At 39.1% G+C, this 14312-nt stretch overlaps 1 protein-coding gene across 3 annotated transcripts; it reads right to left on the bottom strand.

Annotated features, from left to right (window-relative positions):
• Window positions 1-3315: 3315 nt before the first annotated feature.
• LOC127959797 (B-cell lymphoma 6 protein homolog) lies at window positions 3316-14052 on the bottom strand. Of its 3 annotated transcripts, none has more exons than XM_052559182.1 (9): window positions 13965-14052; window positions 7486-7657; window positions 7162-7383; window positions 6070-7038; window positions 5571-5752; window positions 5317-5484; window positions 5100-5230; window positions 4884-5021; window positions 3316-4790 (listed from the first exon to the last, which is right to left on the bottom strand). In XM_052559182.1, exons 1-9 carry the CDS (start codon window positions 14047-14049, stop codon window positions 4647-4649), a joined length of 2211 nt encoding a protein of 736 aa, XP_052415142.1. In that variant the 5' UTR covers window positions 14050-14052; the 3' UTR covers window positions 3316-4646. The 3 variants fall into 3 exon arrangements, with proteins under 3 accessions (XP_052415142.1, XP_052415140.1, XP_052415141.1); XM_052559180.1 differs by lacking the exon at window positions 13965-14052 and adding an exon at window positions 10676-10796 and having other exon boundaries at window positions 5571-5755; XM_052559181.1 differs by lacking the exon at window positions 13965-14052 and adding an exon at window positions 10676-10796.
• Between the last annotated feature and the right edge of the window lie 260 nt (window positions 14053-14312).

Here is a 14312-nt window from a genome sequence, read left to right as displayed (position 1 = left end):
CTTCTGTAAACTCTGGTTCAAATAGGTATGGTTCTGGTTCTTGACTGTCTGAGAAGTCACCCTCTTCGTCTCTCTCAAAATCAGCCATGTTCATCGCCATTCGTGTACTGTAAGGAAAATAGCCAGGCAGCTACTATTCACGCCGGTATGTTGACGGAAGTCGTGGGATTTCATGTGTTGCGTGATATCTCTGCGCCGAAGTAGCAGTGCTTCGCCTAAGCAGCAGTGCTTCGCCTGTGCTTCCCCATAATATAGTCCCAAGTCAATATCTGCCTAGGAAATCGCCTAGTGTTAATCTGGATCGCTATTTGTACTCATTGTGAATACGCAGGCCACAAGAAGGAATTAGGTGGGGTTTTTTTTATTTTTTTGATCACTTTTACTCAGGCCATGCTAGCTGGCAACAAAGGATTCCATTCATTGTGCTAAGCTAAGCTAACGCCGACCCAGTCAAACTAAAACAATGCATGCACTGACACAAAAATGCATTTGCCCACCTATCTAAATGTAGGAAATAATGTGAATAAGCCCTATTTCAAAAAACGGTGGAGTGTTCCTTTAAGTGCCCTTTTGTCAAAGCAAGATTTCCTCGAATTTTTTTTTGTAATAACATAACCTTTTGTGAATGCCTGCCCACACCCAATCATAATATTATTACAATTTATTAATAATAATTTAGCCAATAAAATAAAATGACCAACATGATGACCTTTCACCTGACCGGGAAAATTCCTAACGCGCATTTTTTAATTGCTAAAAGATATTTTCAACACCGCGGCAGCTGGTAAGTGTTGTTTCATTCTCGGCGAAGTGATTTTGATGTTTATTTACTAATTATTATTTTACAAGAACGATGTGATGTGAGGACATGCAGATATGTTGCTGTGTGTAGCCTGTAGTGTAGAAGTAACAGTAGCGTGCTGTTTGAGGGAGAAAAGTTTCACAGGCATCGAAGGGTCTGGTCTTTTTTATGTTATTTGACTAAACTTTTATTATATTGCAGTACTTATTTATTTTTTTAACACGTTGAGTGCCTTAAAAATAATTATCACAACACTGGTAGGGCTTATTCAGATTTTCTCATTCTCTGAATTATCATTATAAAAATAAAAACTATTCAGAAATTAAATATATAATTATATTTTAAATGTGACGCAAATATATTTTTTTTTCTACAATAGCAATAGTGTTTACAACAGCAAGACCACTTTAGCCTTTAAACTCAGTAATATCTCTCTGGAAATAAATGTAAACATATCAATGTCAATAAAAATGCATAATATACCTGACATCAAAGTGCAGTGTGAAGGATATGAATAACAAATGTAGCCTGTCATTTGTTTACATTGCAAAGGTCTTAGTTTAGTTTAGACAATAACAACTACAACAGTAATAATAATATTAATCACTATATTCCAGTGTATCAGGATTTTTATGTTTTGTATCAATATTTAAGGTGGACTTATTGATTAGGTGCAAGAGTACTGATGGTTAAAATAATAGGTTAATGCTGAAACAGAGAAGAAAAGCCATCAGGTTGGGACAATTTAAGACATTTCAGTTTCTAATCCCAGAGCTATTATTATTTTAAACTTAAAATTGTCTTCTCTGTTGTTTCTTTTTCAAAACTGCATCAAAGCATTTGCTGCTGTATCAATACATAACCATCCATATCGATACGCGAATCAGCAAAGAAATGCATCACAATATATTGCTGTATTGATATTTTGAACAGCGCCATTTAAAGCCTTGTTCCATGTGCCCCTTTTATACTGTGAGCACCTGCCCCTCCAAAGGTTTCTGCATGGCCCTGTTCAGAGGGAGTGTCAGCCACGTTAAAAAAGTTAACCCTTAAGTCATTTGTGGATTAATGCTTATTGGAGACGCGAACCATTTCAAACAATTCAGTTCGATTTGGTGAACTGGTTCAAGAAGATCCGGTTACATCAAATGATTTGTTCGTGAACCAGATATCACTACACTTCAGTGTTTTGAAATCTCACACAACAGACACTGAAGAGAAGACAATGCTGAATAAAGTCATAGTTTTTGCTATTTTTGGACCAAAATGTATTTTCAATGCAGTAATATGCAGTTATTAGCCGTATTTTTTTGTTGGTTTTCATGAGACCCCCCTTGAAATGACCAGGACCCCCATTGCCCCCCCCCCCAATCAAAATTGTCTGGAGCCGCCACTGCTTAAAGGGTACATAAAATACACAGTTTCACCTAATCTCATGTTAATCTTGAGTACATATAGAGTAGTACTGCATCCTTCATATATCCAAAAAGTCTTTAGTTTTATCATATTTATAAAAGATAAATACAGCTTTCCGAGTCTTTCTAGAAAAAGCTGAGCTCCTGGAGGCGTTTTTTTCATTAGCATATCTTCACTTATGTGTTGATTTTCAACAAAGTACAGAAATCCAATGCAATTGTACTTAAATGAATGGGGTCTTTTATCACAGGGACGGCTCCATGTTTTAAATAGCAAAGATGTGCAAATCCAGCGTCGACTTGGGCCTTGTTTATAAAACATTCGTCACTCAAATGAAGTGAACACACAAACGCACTTGCTACACTCCGTTGCTGCCCCGGAAAAAACAAACTGCATCCACTGCTCATGTAAAGCTGGGTTCTTGGGGAAGCTGAACATGGTAAACTTTCCCTAACATCCAAAAATGTACTTATTTGGAGGCATTCTCGAACAAATCCTATGCAGCGCTGCCGACGATTTTGACGCGATGTCTTGCTCTCCTCTGGTCAATGTGTGTGCGCGGGCGTGCTTTTCTGCTCATATATAAGGACTTACTTTCTTGTCTATGTCATTAGATCCTTGATCGAAAAAAACAAACAAAAAAAAAAAAACCAGCCAAAACTTGTACCAACCTGGAAGTAAGATTTTTGGCACAGAAATTCTCATTCATTCTTCTAAATTATTTTTTAAAACTTTGGCCATGTTAAGCATGAGAATCCATCTCTTTGTCACTGTGAACAACTCTGAATACATGAAACACCATTGCCCCCCCCTAAACTGTGTCCTGAAGATGAATGGAGGTCTTACGGTTTGGAACAACATGAAGGTGAGTCATTAATGACATAATTTTCATTTTTGGGTGAACTATCACTTTAAAGCTGCTGGTGACTACATATTAAAAGCGACCTTTTCCATTTCTGCTCGTCTAATGCCTGTGAATCTTGTTCCAGTTGCTTAAGGCATTGTTAAAACATTTACACAAGAAATTTGCTGGACAGAAAAGCAGTTGAATGCCAGAAAATGTTTATTTTTTAGAATAAAGAGGCTTTACACAAATGTTAGACATAGAAATCCAATACTTTTATTTTACATTCATACATCTATATTTTACAGTAAGCTTAATGCATTTTTTTTATTTAAAAAAGCCCAATCCCAAAAACAAGTCCTGAAGATGTATAGCTCACGCAATGAGTTGCATTTTTTCTTGAAGTGTGTGAAAAGCATTTATAAAGCACACATGCACACACACTCAGTCACACAAAAACATTCTCGCATGTTTACACACTCAAAAAGGGAAAAAAGGACACAGGTTGCCCTTCAGTTGTACCTTAGTAGAGCTGGGCTGAAGGAAAAGAAATTCAGACACCATTGAGAAAGGCACCTTGAGTACACAGTGTATACACAGACAAAAAGAAGAAGAAAAAGACAATAGTATAACCTTTTACGTAGCTTCTAGAACAACAACAAAACTGTAAACCTTCACTTGCCAAAAGAAATAAAAAGTCACGTTTCTATACAAATACATCTGAAGCAAAATATCTCCTTGGTCATAACATAGCAGTACCTTTTCTTTTTTTTCTTTTATTATTATTATTATTATTATTATCATTATTACTTTCGAATGCATATGTCACCATGTAATTCCAGATCGGCTCTGCCAGCAGAGAGCAATCTTGATGTAAAGTAATTACACTTTATGTCACAATATTTATGCAGTTGCCTACATGTTTAAAGTTTATCAGTGGCAACCCACCTCATGCATGTTTTTTCCATTTGAGAGAGCAGCCATTATTCTCAAAAGTACACGACAAAAACCAAGAAAGATATTCAATGCTATAGTCACAGTTAGGAGTTCCTCTTACAAGACAGAGGTCATTCCAACATAGTGTAACCTGTACATATATATTATATGTATCTATAGACACACAAATCTTTGCTTTGCTGGAAATGTGTTTGACTTAAAATATTCCAACCTCAATTGAAATCCCCAATACCTTCAGAAAAGTTTTTTGTTTCCTTTTTTGTTTTTCGTTAGAAAATACTGTATTTTCAAAAACCGGATTTAAATGTTTTACATTCCATCCTTCTTCCAACAAAATAAAGCTTTTTTTAGTAACTCAAAATGTAAAAACGCTCCCAACATTAATATATATATAATATATATATTATATATGTGTGTAAATATGAACAATAAAGTGACTACAAGAGACCAAATTGTGGTTCTATGTTCAAATGTAGAGGAAACCCGTTTAGACTGGCATTTTCTTGCCAGTGTTTTTTTTTTTTTTTTTTTTCTTGTCCGATTAACACAGTGTGGCACTAAAATTTAGAATGATTGTACAAGTCAGGTCATATAATGCCATGGTCAGGTATGCTCCTAAGTGCCTTCTCAGCATGCCTTGGTTAAGTCGGTCGGTAGGTCTGTCGAGGACATGCGATACTGGATCTTGGTATTGGTGATTGCGCCGTGCTTCTGCCGCAGGTGTAACCGCAGCTGACTCTTGTGGCGAAAATGCAAGTTGCATTTCTCACACTGAAAAGCAAATGCAAGAACAGCGTTTAGGGTGAGGATGAACACTTTTGCACTTTACAGATACAGTTATGCTTTCACTCTGTATGTGCTTACATGATAGGGCTTTTCTCCCGTGTGTATTCGCAGGTGACTTTTCAGCGTCTGCAGATGGCGGAAACGAGTGCCACAGATCTCGCATGGATATGGCTTCTCTCCGGTATGAATCAGAACGTGAGCCCGAAGGTGAGCAACCTGTGAAAAGAGGTCATGTTAGTCTTACAAATGTCTTTTCCTATATCTGTGCAATTGACTGAAACCCGAAGTACTCACTTGAACAAATCTAGCGCCGCATGTCTCGCACTTGTATGGCTTTTCTCCTGAGTGGATTCGTGTGTGGGTTTTGAGGTTAGCTGGTCTGTTGAACTGAGCCCCGCAGATATTGCATCTATACGGTTTCTCTCCTGCAGCACAAATGAAAGGAGGTTAAGCAAATCATCGAAGGCTGCAGCCAAAAATGACATTTGGAGCAGCGGTTGTTTATTTTTACCGGTGTGAACGGTTTTGTGACTGGCAAGGTTTCCCTTGTAGCGGAATGCTGCTTGGCAACGGTCACATTTGTATGGCTTGTCACTGTGGACCTGAAGCGTGTGGCGTTTCAAGGCTTCCTCCTCTGCAAACTTGGAGTCGCATTCATTACAGAAGTATGTTCCATTTTCTGTGAGGCAAAAGGAGAAATGGTTTTCGGTTTGTTTTGGAAGATGCAAACAGGTTTTTAGGAAGCTATTTAGAAAGGTCTCTCACCACAACTGGAATCGGAGTACTCCGAATGCATCTCAGACATCTCCTCGGCCAGACGCGAGGCGGACGTGTTGGGACAGACGTCAGAGTGCTGTGGAGACTGAGAGCCACAGGACGAGCATTTTAGCCGGCTCATATAGAGAGAAGAGTGGCTGTCGCTGTTCCTCTGCGACCCCTCTAGAGTTCTGCTGAGGAAAACACCACATTTTAGGTCTGCAGGGAAATTCATTCTAATTTTTTGTAGGATACTGAATGAATTTCACACATTCCTGCTAAGAGGTAAATCCTCTGTGTGCTTTAAGAGGATTGGAATGGATGAAGAAAAATTCAATCTGGCTTTGTGGAGGTGGTGGGTGGAGAACTGTTCCACAAAATACTGAAAACCCTGCAATTCTGAACTTTATTTCATTAGGGAACGAGATCTTCTAATTGGTTTCTGTACACAGAGGATGACACATTTTCGGCTGTTTAAGAGAGTCAGATTTCCTTCGGAAAAACTCACCTGTTGATGATGTTGTTGAGGCGACTGGCCTGAGGCACTGTGAAGTCCTCGCCTTGCTCGCTGATCTTTGTTGTCGCCTTCGAGTCGGGATGTTCAGTGTCAACGTGGTGAAGAAAGGCAGACAAGCCCAGCTTCTGCGGGGAGTGCATTCCAGGGTCACGAGGACTGGTCTCCTCCTCCTTGGAGCTCTGATTGAGAACAATGAATTTATATTTCTTCCAGTTACGAGCTTTAGGGTCTTGAGTACTTTGAGAGGTTGGAGGTTGCGAGGACTGTGCCAGGGCGGCGTTTTTGCTGCTGCTCGATTCCGTTGGGGAATTGGGCTGGCAATCTGATTTGAGGGGGCTCTGAGGACTGCTCATCAAGGTTTTGCGTCCATTAGAGGATATTCCCATGGAGTAGTGTTGGTGGCTCAAATGCTCCTCTGCCAGGGAACTTTGCTCTTTCCCAGCCTCCCTCTGCTGCTGCTCCTGGGCCAGGCTGGTGAATCCGTGTTTTCTGGAGCTCATCCCAATCGAATGGACCACTCCCTCCAGAGTTTCCCGTTTCATTTCCTCCTCCCTTCCCAGCTCTCTCGAGTAAGAACTGGCATGGCAAGCAGTTGAGCTCCCGCCGGCAGCGCTACGGGTGAAATCGGCCAGCACGGGGTTGTTGCCATCAGCCGGCGAGCAGTGTTTGTGATGGATGATGCCTCCCTTTGAGAAATCTGAGAATGTGTTTTTGGTATCTGTCAGCTTGCAAAGAGGGAAGGGAAAACCTTGCATGGGAAACTGGCTGTAAAGGTACGAGCTGTTAGGAGCGTTGACCCCGTTAAACATGCAGACACCATAGGGTCTCCCATCTCTGAAAGCCGCTGCCCGTCCAGGAACGTTTTCCAGCACTTCATGGGGTCTGTAACTGTGAACGTCTTGAGGTAAAAGCAGGGGGCTGACCAGAAAGTCCTCTCTGGGAAGTTTGATGGAGGAGTCACTGCATGGAAATATGGAGCAAATTTAAAACATCTGCTGTCTGCCATTCAAGTATAGCACTTTTAACTTAGCATGTTGTATAATTAAGGACTTAGGTTAAATTTATGAATGCAGGAAAATATACCTGGACTTTATGAATCTGTGGCAGGTGTCAACAACGTGGTCCATCTGTAAATAGATGGCTGTGTTCATGGTGGCCATGATGAGGCTCTCCTTCAGTGTGAGACGTGAAGTGTACATGAACTCCAGAAGGATTGCGAAACCCTCTGGGTCCACCTTCGGGTCCAAACTGATGGCGTTCAGGTTACATTTGTGTGAATCAGTAAAGATTGAGTAGAAGAGCCCACTGTAGAGAAATTATGATTTTAGTAAGCTTTTTGGGGTCACAAATGAACATATTTCCAATACAACAAAGCATGCAACATATCCAGATAGTCTTCAGTTGCACCTGCATGCCATAAGGACCGTTTTGTGTGCTCGAAACTGTTGTCTGTTGACCAGAATCGTGACATCTGTAAGGATATCTCTGCAACGCAGTCGGTTCAGGTTGAGCAGAACATCACTTGCATGACGCGTGAATTGGATGCAGCTGTCGGCTGCACAAGCCATTTTTTCTAGATCTGTTAGGAAACAAAGTGAACCGTGAATGATGTAATCAGTGCTCACTGAACAACATGCGCTAAAATCAGAAAAGTTGGGTATTATTCTTACATCACAGAAATCTTTGAAGCTCATATTAGCTGTTTAAAAACTTCGGAAATAAAGGCAATGCTGTTATTCTTTTGCTTTTTTTAGGAAGGCATGTCAAAACATCTATAAAGAATGTAGTTTTAATCCTGTTATGCATCAAACATTTGTCAAAGTGTACCTCCTCTGCTTTTCTTTTGACAAAGGAACACAAAAGGAGACGTTATGGAGAATGACAGCCTCAGTCGCCATTCACTTTTATTGCAACTTTTTTTGGGATACAATAAAAGTGAATGGTGACTGAGGCTGTCATTCTGCCTGACATGTCCTTTTATGTTCCACTGAAGAAAGAAAATCGTTAGGGTTTGAAACAACACGATGGTGAGTAAATGATGACAGACTTATCATTTATGCGTGAACTATCCCTTTAATCTGAAAATCAATTACTTGTATAACTCTCAAATATGCCGCCAAATTTCCCCCTCTCTCCGGTAGGTGGCGACAAATGATGCAAATATTTAATAAGAGAACTGACGTCCATCCACGTGCAATCCTGTCAGGTCTGAAAATCACCCCCCTCCCACCACCACCACCACCAAATGATCTTTTATCTGACAGCATTAGCCTTCAACTTCACAGTTGTAATTAACTTTTATGCACTTTGCGAGAGAGTCACAGAAATGGTATATCCATCTTATAATGTACCAAGTTCACTGAAATGTGTGCATTTACACATTTCTTGCCTTAAGAAAATTGCTTCTTTTCCTGCGATTTTAAAGTTTTTATGTGTGGAGAATAAACTAGAATGAGTCATGGGAAAATGTCGTTAGGCTGTTTATTGCAGTAATGTGGACCGATACACTTCACTATTGAGGAATGAGTGCAATAACAGACTAAGTGGAATAGTCAACAAACACATCCTAAAGAATGATATATGTTAATACTGTAGAAGAGTTTATATTTTTAATAGATTAGTTTTGTGACAAAACATTTTCTGCTTTCCTAAAAAACAGATAATGAACGATTCACCTCAGACGATTCTCCCAGCCACATATGGCGCCTTGACACAAATATAGTTTCACTGGACGCCTTTAAATAGTTAGGCGAACATTTCTCACATGTTGAACATTCAGTATTGGAGATTCTGTTTCCATTTGAGCCTACATAACATCAATATCCCCGACCGCGCGCTGTCATGTTGCCAAAGCAGCTTAATCAGCCTATGACTCTTGTAATGCTCTTGTGTGAGGAGGCAAACGCGCAGATGAGCGCGAAAGGGATCGGGATTTTAACCACTGGACAAACAAATACAAATCACACACATACACACACTCAGAAACCCAACATAACACCTGAATACACCAGCTCTTCAGAACCCCTCTGAAAATGTTTTCTACTGACTCGAAGAACTTTTGTAGCCACTTTGATTTCATGTTCTGAACAGCTAGTTTTATTCCGTCAGTTCTAAAAGAATTCTAAAGTTTTACGTCCACGAGATGTCACCCAGAGACCGTTTTGACGTTCAGCGACCCAAAACGACTCCGAAAACACCTGCAACTCGCATATCAAGTCACATTTGGCAATTTCGCCGGCATTTGGCGATCTTAAATCACTATGAGCGTATAAACAACCTCAACTTCTGACGAACATAGAAAAGTATCACATGGCAGAGCACACGCGCTCTCTGTTGAGCTCTTTTTTTTCTTTTTCTTTTTTGTCTGGCATTCTTGCTCTCACTTTCCATCTTGTTAAGCGTTAAATCTTATTTAAGCCTACTTTTACGCTATGTAACTGAAAGCCATTAAATGTGCTTTAAGAATCCAGGAATAGAGCCCGATCCACAACACGCAAACATCGGACAGAGATTTACGAGCCACTCGCTCATTGCCGAGCAGCACTTTGAATAAATATTTTTAATAGTTTTTTTTAATCTAATGTCGGTTATCATACATATTTCTAATATGCTGCATTTCTGGCGAGAAATTTTAAACTTTTTCAAAATGAAACACAGGTAACCAATAGCTATACACACACACACACATACACACACATTTAAAATGAAAACACGAGTAGTGAAACTTGTGCAGGTCTGCTGCGCTCGTGCTGTTGTTACAAGTGACAGCTACCGCAGAACGATACAAACTTTTCTATTGCATCTCTACTGCCAAACACTGGCAGATTTCGCTGAAATATTATAAAATGTAACACTTCATGCAATTTTACCAAAAAAACAATAATGACAATATCATTGGCGACATCAATGGATCTCTGCACTACAGAAGAAAAACATAAATAAAGACAAAAACAAATGACAAACACACGCTCAACGACTGTACAACCAAATCAGAAACCATCTCTGAGCTTGGGATGTGATTTATACCAGCATATACGCACTGAAAACACAGAGTACACGGCTTCTGGCACAGGACAACAAAACCAAAACGTCTAGAGAAAGAGCGAGAGAGAGCGCAAACTCCGGTTTCCGAGCGAACTCTGGGCTTTAAAACATGCATTGAGATAAACAGAGGGAAATCGTCGGGTGCCTCGGTTAACGCTTCTATCTTTGAATTTGACCACGCAATGTACAGTCTCTGGTTTATAATCATAACCCCCATGTGCTATTTAGACAACTTTGAAAGCTGTCTTGTGCGGGGGAAATAAAATCCGCGCACCGCGTCTGAATTTCCACTCATCTGATGCCTGCACATACTATTTACAACCCAACGATCCCGCAGTGAGGACTGACAGAGCAGTGTGGTTCATGCAGGACGACCTGAACTGTCAAAAGAATTTCCACTAAGACAGACCCACTACATAAACACTGTCCGCAAAAACACCCTAAAAATCAGCCGAGATAAACATTTAAACATAAAATCCAATAAAACAGCCTAATGAACATGTGTGAGTAATGGCAACAACGCGCCAGAGGAAAAGAATGTAAAAAAAATCACCTGGTAGTGCTTTCCTAGAAACTTCTTGCATCACCACTTCTAAGAACCCCAGTTCTAAGAATCAAGAGAGCTCAATTCTCGGAATTTGAGCTGGCGACCATACCATTTTTAGAGGACAGGGGAGTGTGTTATTTTCCCTTAAGTTCGTATTTCTTCACTCATTGTCAATATTTTTAATTCACACTGTAACACTTTAATAATTAACTGCAATGTTTTCTAATTCGATGTTTTAAATGTAATTTAAAGCACAGATTTAGCGTTATGATTGAGAAATAGAGTTGCATTCGGTGTTTAATTCCTCCTTCCTTATGGACGCGTCCAGACCGAGACGGTCACGTGGCCAGAGAAAGTGGCTTACGTACGTTGTCTCTTTAGCCCAGCCTCAAAATACTCAGAACTAATTTGCTATTCCATGACATAAGCAAAGTGTCCATTCGTTGCCTTTCCCTGTATTAAACCCACGGCCATAACCTAGTCTATACAGAACATATCTGGAGCGCTTATTCACACGGACACATTTTGTTTATTTATTGTTTATTTTTATTTTTTCAGCGATATTTTGTCTCCCTAACATGTTATCTCTTCAGTGCCGTGGACCTGCTGGCCAGTGTACATAAGGGTTTGTTTCACCGGGATTATATATACGAACATTGAGACATTGTGCTTGAATACTGGCTTTATTTCACATCTGGAATGTCGTGAATTTATTATAATTTTGTTTTAACCTTTATTCTAATTGCTTTGTTCTCGTCGTGGTTTGACTGTCACATGTGTATATAGCCGGTAGTAGGATACTGACGAACTGCCCTTAGTAACGATTATCTAGTAGATTATATGTCGATAAATGTGTTAATTGTGCTTGAGAGAAATATTGATGAATGGTTCTTAAAGCGCTGTTAATAGCCACTTCGTTTCGGAATTGTGCAATATTAATGGTTTAAGTGTCAAGAGGAAGCCGAGCTGAAAGTAGAATAAATATTACAGCAGCGGTACACGAGCGCTTAGTCTTGTAAAGATGCCAGTGACAGACAGCGATTGACTGACGAATTAATCTCATTCTTACGCACAGCTCCGCATTACTAAACCATATTTGTAGAGCCGCGCGTTCTGTAAGCATTAATTGATGTCACATTCTGTGCTGTTGAAGTATTCATATCCGTCACGCTTTAAGTCAGAAAGACAGCAGCACACAAAAGCAGCAGTTCGTACAAAACACTTGTTGTTTATATGCCCACGAATTTGATGTTATTATGTCTTAATTACACGTGGTGCGGCTGATTTATTTTTTTATAAACTGCGTTGTGCTTAATTATGTTCCGAGCATACTGAATATAATTTCAAAAACTGTTCTTTAAAAGTGTCGAAACTTATTTGGCCGCTTGAACGCATCAATTAAAGTTAACCTGCGAATGTTCACAGGTTTACCTCAGGCCGCCGTTTAGCCTTTAGGTCACACGCGTTCTTTTCAAGGCAATGCTGCAAAAATAAAAGAATAAAAAGTAACAAAAGCTCTGCATATCCTGACACACTCTTCAAAGTTTAACTCGTCTCTTTTAAGTTAATGCCATATATCGTCGTTTATTCTGTCATCTGGTGAGACTGTTTTTAAGCATCTGTCAGAAAGCATAAGGAGGAGACGATATGTCTGTTTTTCTTTAGTATAATCTCTTCCTCTTGCGAACACGTTTCCCTCTTTTTTTTCACCCGCATGTACTAAACGCATACAGTAAGTTCTGGTCCAAACGCACGTCCTGTTTTTCATCCAACTGCAGAAAACACTCGCAAAATCTCTGTGAAGCCTCTTTAAAAGTCTACGACGGTATCTGTGTTTTCACATTCAGAGACAGCAGTAGTTAACTGCATCGCTTGAGACACAATATCATCTAATCAGAATCCCTGATTTAAATTTTTTTTATAAAACAAAATGGTTAAATTGACCCATCGGATTGAGTGAATAAACAGCGGTCAACATGATTGATGTTTATAGGCTACGTCCGTTATTCAAAGTTCGTTTAACACAGACTTTGATGTTTGTGTGAGAAATAGACACTTCTGTTTTTAGCACACATTTTTACCTTTAGCCTTTATTTTAGCAGATATTGTTTTTGATGATAAATTACATGTTCTTACTCTTTTAGGTGATTTATTAGTAAGGTAAAGTGTTGAATAATACTGTTAAACAACATGAATTTAATATGTGAATATTCCCTGGGGCAGTTTATAATCTTACATTGTTATTGCTACTGCAATTTATTATATTAGTATGTAATATATGTAACGTGGATTCTGGAATTCAAGGAACTTTTCCGCTGGGTTGTGCATTTTGGCTGGCTTGTAGTTTTGGAATTTGTTTTGCTCTGGACATTTTTACATCTCAGGCCTGTTTGCAGCAGAGCACAGGGAGTAGACTTCGAGAGGATGTTCTTTCATGCTGGTGTGTCAGCATGAGTTTACATTAGAGTCGTGATGAAGATTGCTTGTAAAATTGTTGCTGTGGAAAAACGATCAAAATTAACTGCGCAGAACAAGTTTTATACTATTAAAAGCTTTTTTTCCTGCTCCACATTGATTTGGTCTTTTACAAAAGGTGTTTATAATAATCATATGCTATATTTGTTACTTGCTCGTGTGTATTGTATATAGTTTTTTTTTTTAAACTCTGGAATTCCTGTAGATTCATAATGACAATGATAATAAAATAGTTTTTACTGAAGTCTGTGATTTGCTTCTTATGTGGCATGTATGCATCTGTGGGCATTTATCTATTGAGACGTAAATACATAAGCAGACACTATGAGCTCAATATTCATAGAGGGAGGAAGAAGTCACTTTTTTATTTTGACACATTTTCAATGCGTCATAATCACTTTTACTTCTGTTCTGTAAAGCTAACTGTTACTGGACAGCTCTGACCTACATATGCTAGTTTTTACATAACAATCACCTGTTTTAAGTTTGAGCAGTCAAAAGAATTATCATCAGGATAGTTGCAGGTTTTATTATTATTATTTAACATTTCTACCTTTTTAGTAGTTTCTTTTTAGTTCCTCAAGAATCACATTAAGGGGATTTGCAACAAGTAGATTTTTTTAATATTTTTGGGCAATGCAACAAGTAGTAGTTCTATAATGTGTAACAAAATAGTGTTGTAGAAAGGATGAGTGAAATTAAAAATCAAGCCAAATCACTGGATCTTTTTAATCTCCATCCAGTACTTTATTCACTTCAGATTCACTCGGCCAGGTTTGAAACATCGACTGCTGAGTGATTCGCTTTCTGACTTGCTCACCTGGATAACTTGGTTTGTGGCTCCAGTTGGGGGGAACTGGTCCGTTCTCCCTCGAGCCGTTTATACCCTGACACAGAAGGAGCATCTGTTGGGCTGTGGTGGAAAAAAAGGAAGAATTTCAGTGCACATGTTTTCCCCCCTAACAGATTCATTGCTTTTGTCTGGGTTTAGTTGGTGCCTCTGTACTTTTTGCAGCCTTAATATTCTGCTGATTAATTTGTCGTCTTAAATTAAGGCTTATTGATTCTGATGCCATGAATACCAAAATACACATTATATTCATATATATAATGTCATCACATACTGGACATTAATTTGTTATCAGTTTCATTGATGCACTTTGTCTGT

The sequence above is a fragment of the Carassius gibelio genome, chromosome B6, assembly GCF_023724105.1.
Source record: "Carassius gibelio isolate Cgi1373 ecotype wild population from Czech Republic chromosome B6, carGib1.2-hapl.c, whole genome shotgun sequence".
NCBI classification, from domain to species: Eukaryota; Metazoa; Chordata; class Actinopteri; order Cypriniformes; family Cyprinidae; genus Carassius; species Carassius gibelio.
Note: the sequence above shows the minus strand (reverse complement) of the source record. Positions and strands in the feature narration are given on the sequence as shown.

Excerpts from the sequence above, each read along its gene's own strand:
- LOC127959797 (XM_052559182.1), bottom strand. The coding sequence starts at position 14,049 with ATGCTCCTTCTGTGTCAGGGTATAAACGGCTCGAGGGAGAACGGACCA. Across the intron at positions 7,039-7,161 it reads CACAGATTCATAAAGTCCAG|TGACTCCTCCATCAAACTTC; the intron begins GTATATTTTCCT and ends ATTTCCATGCAG. Across the intron at positions 4,791-4,883 it reads CGGGAGAAAAGCCCTATCAT|TGTGAGAAATGCAACTTGCA; the intron begins GTAAGCACATAC and ends TTTGCTTTTCAG.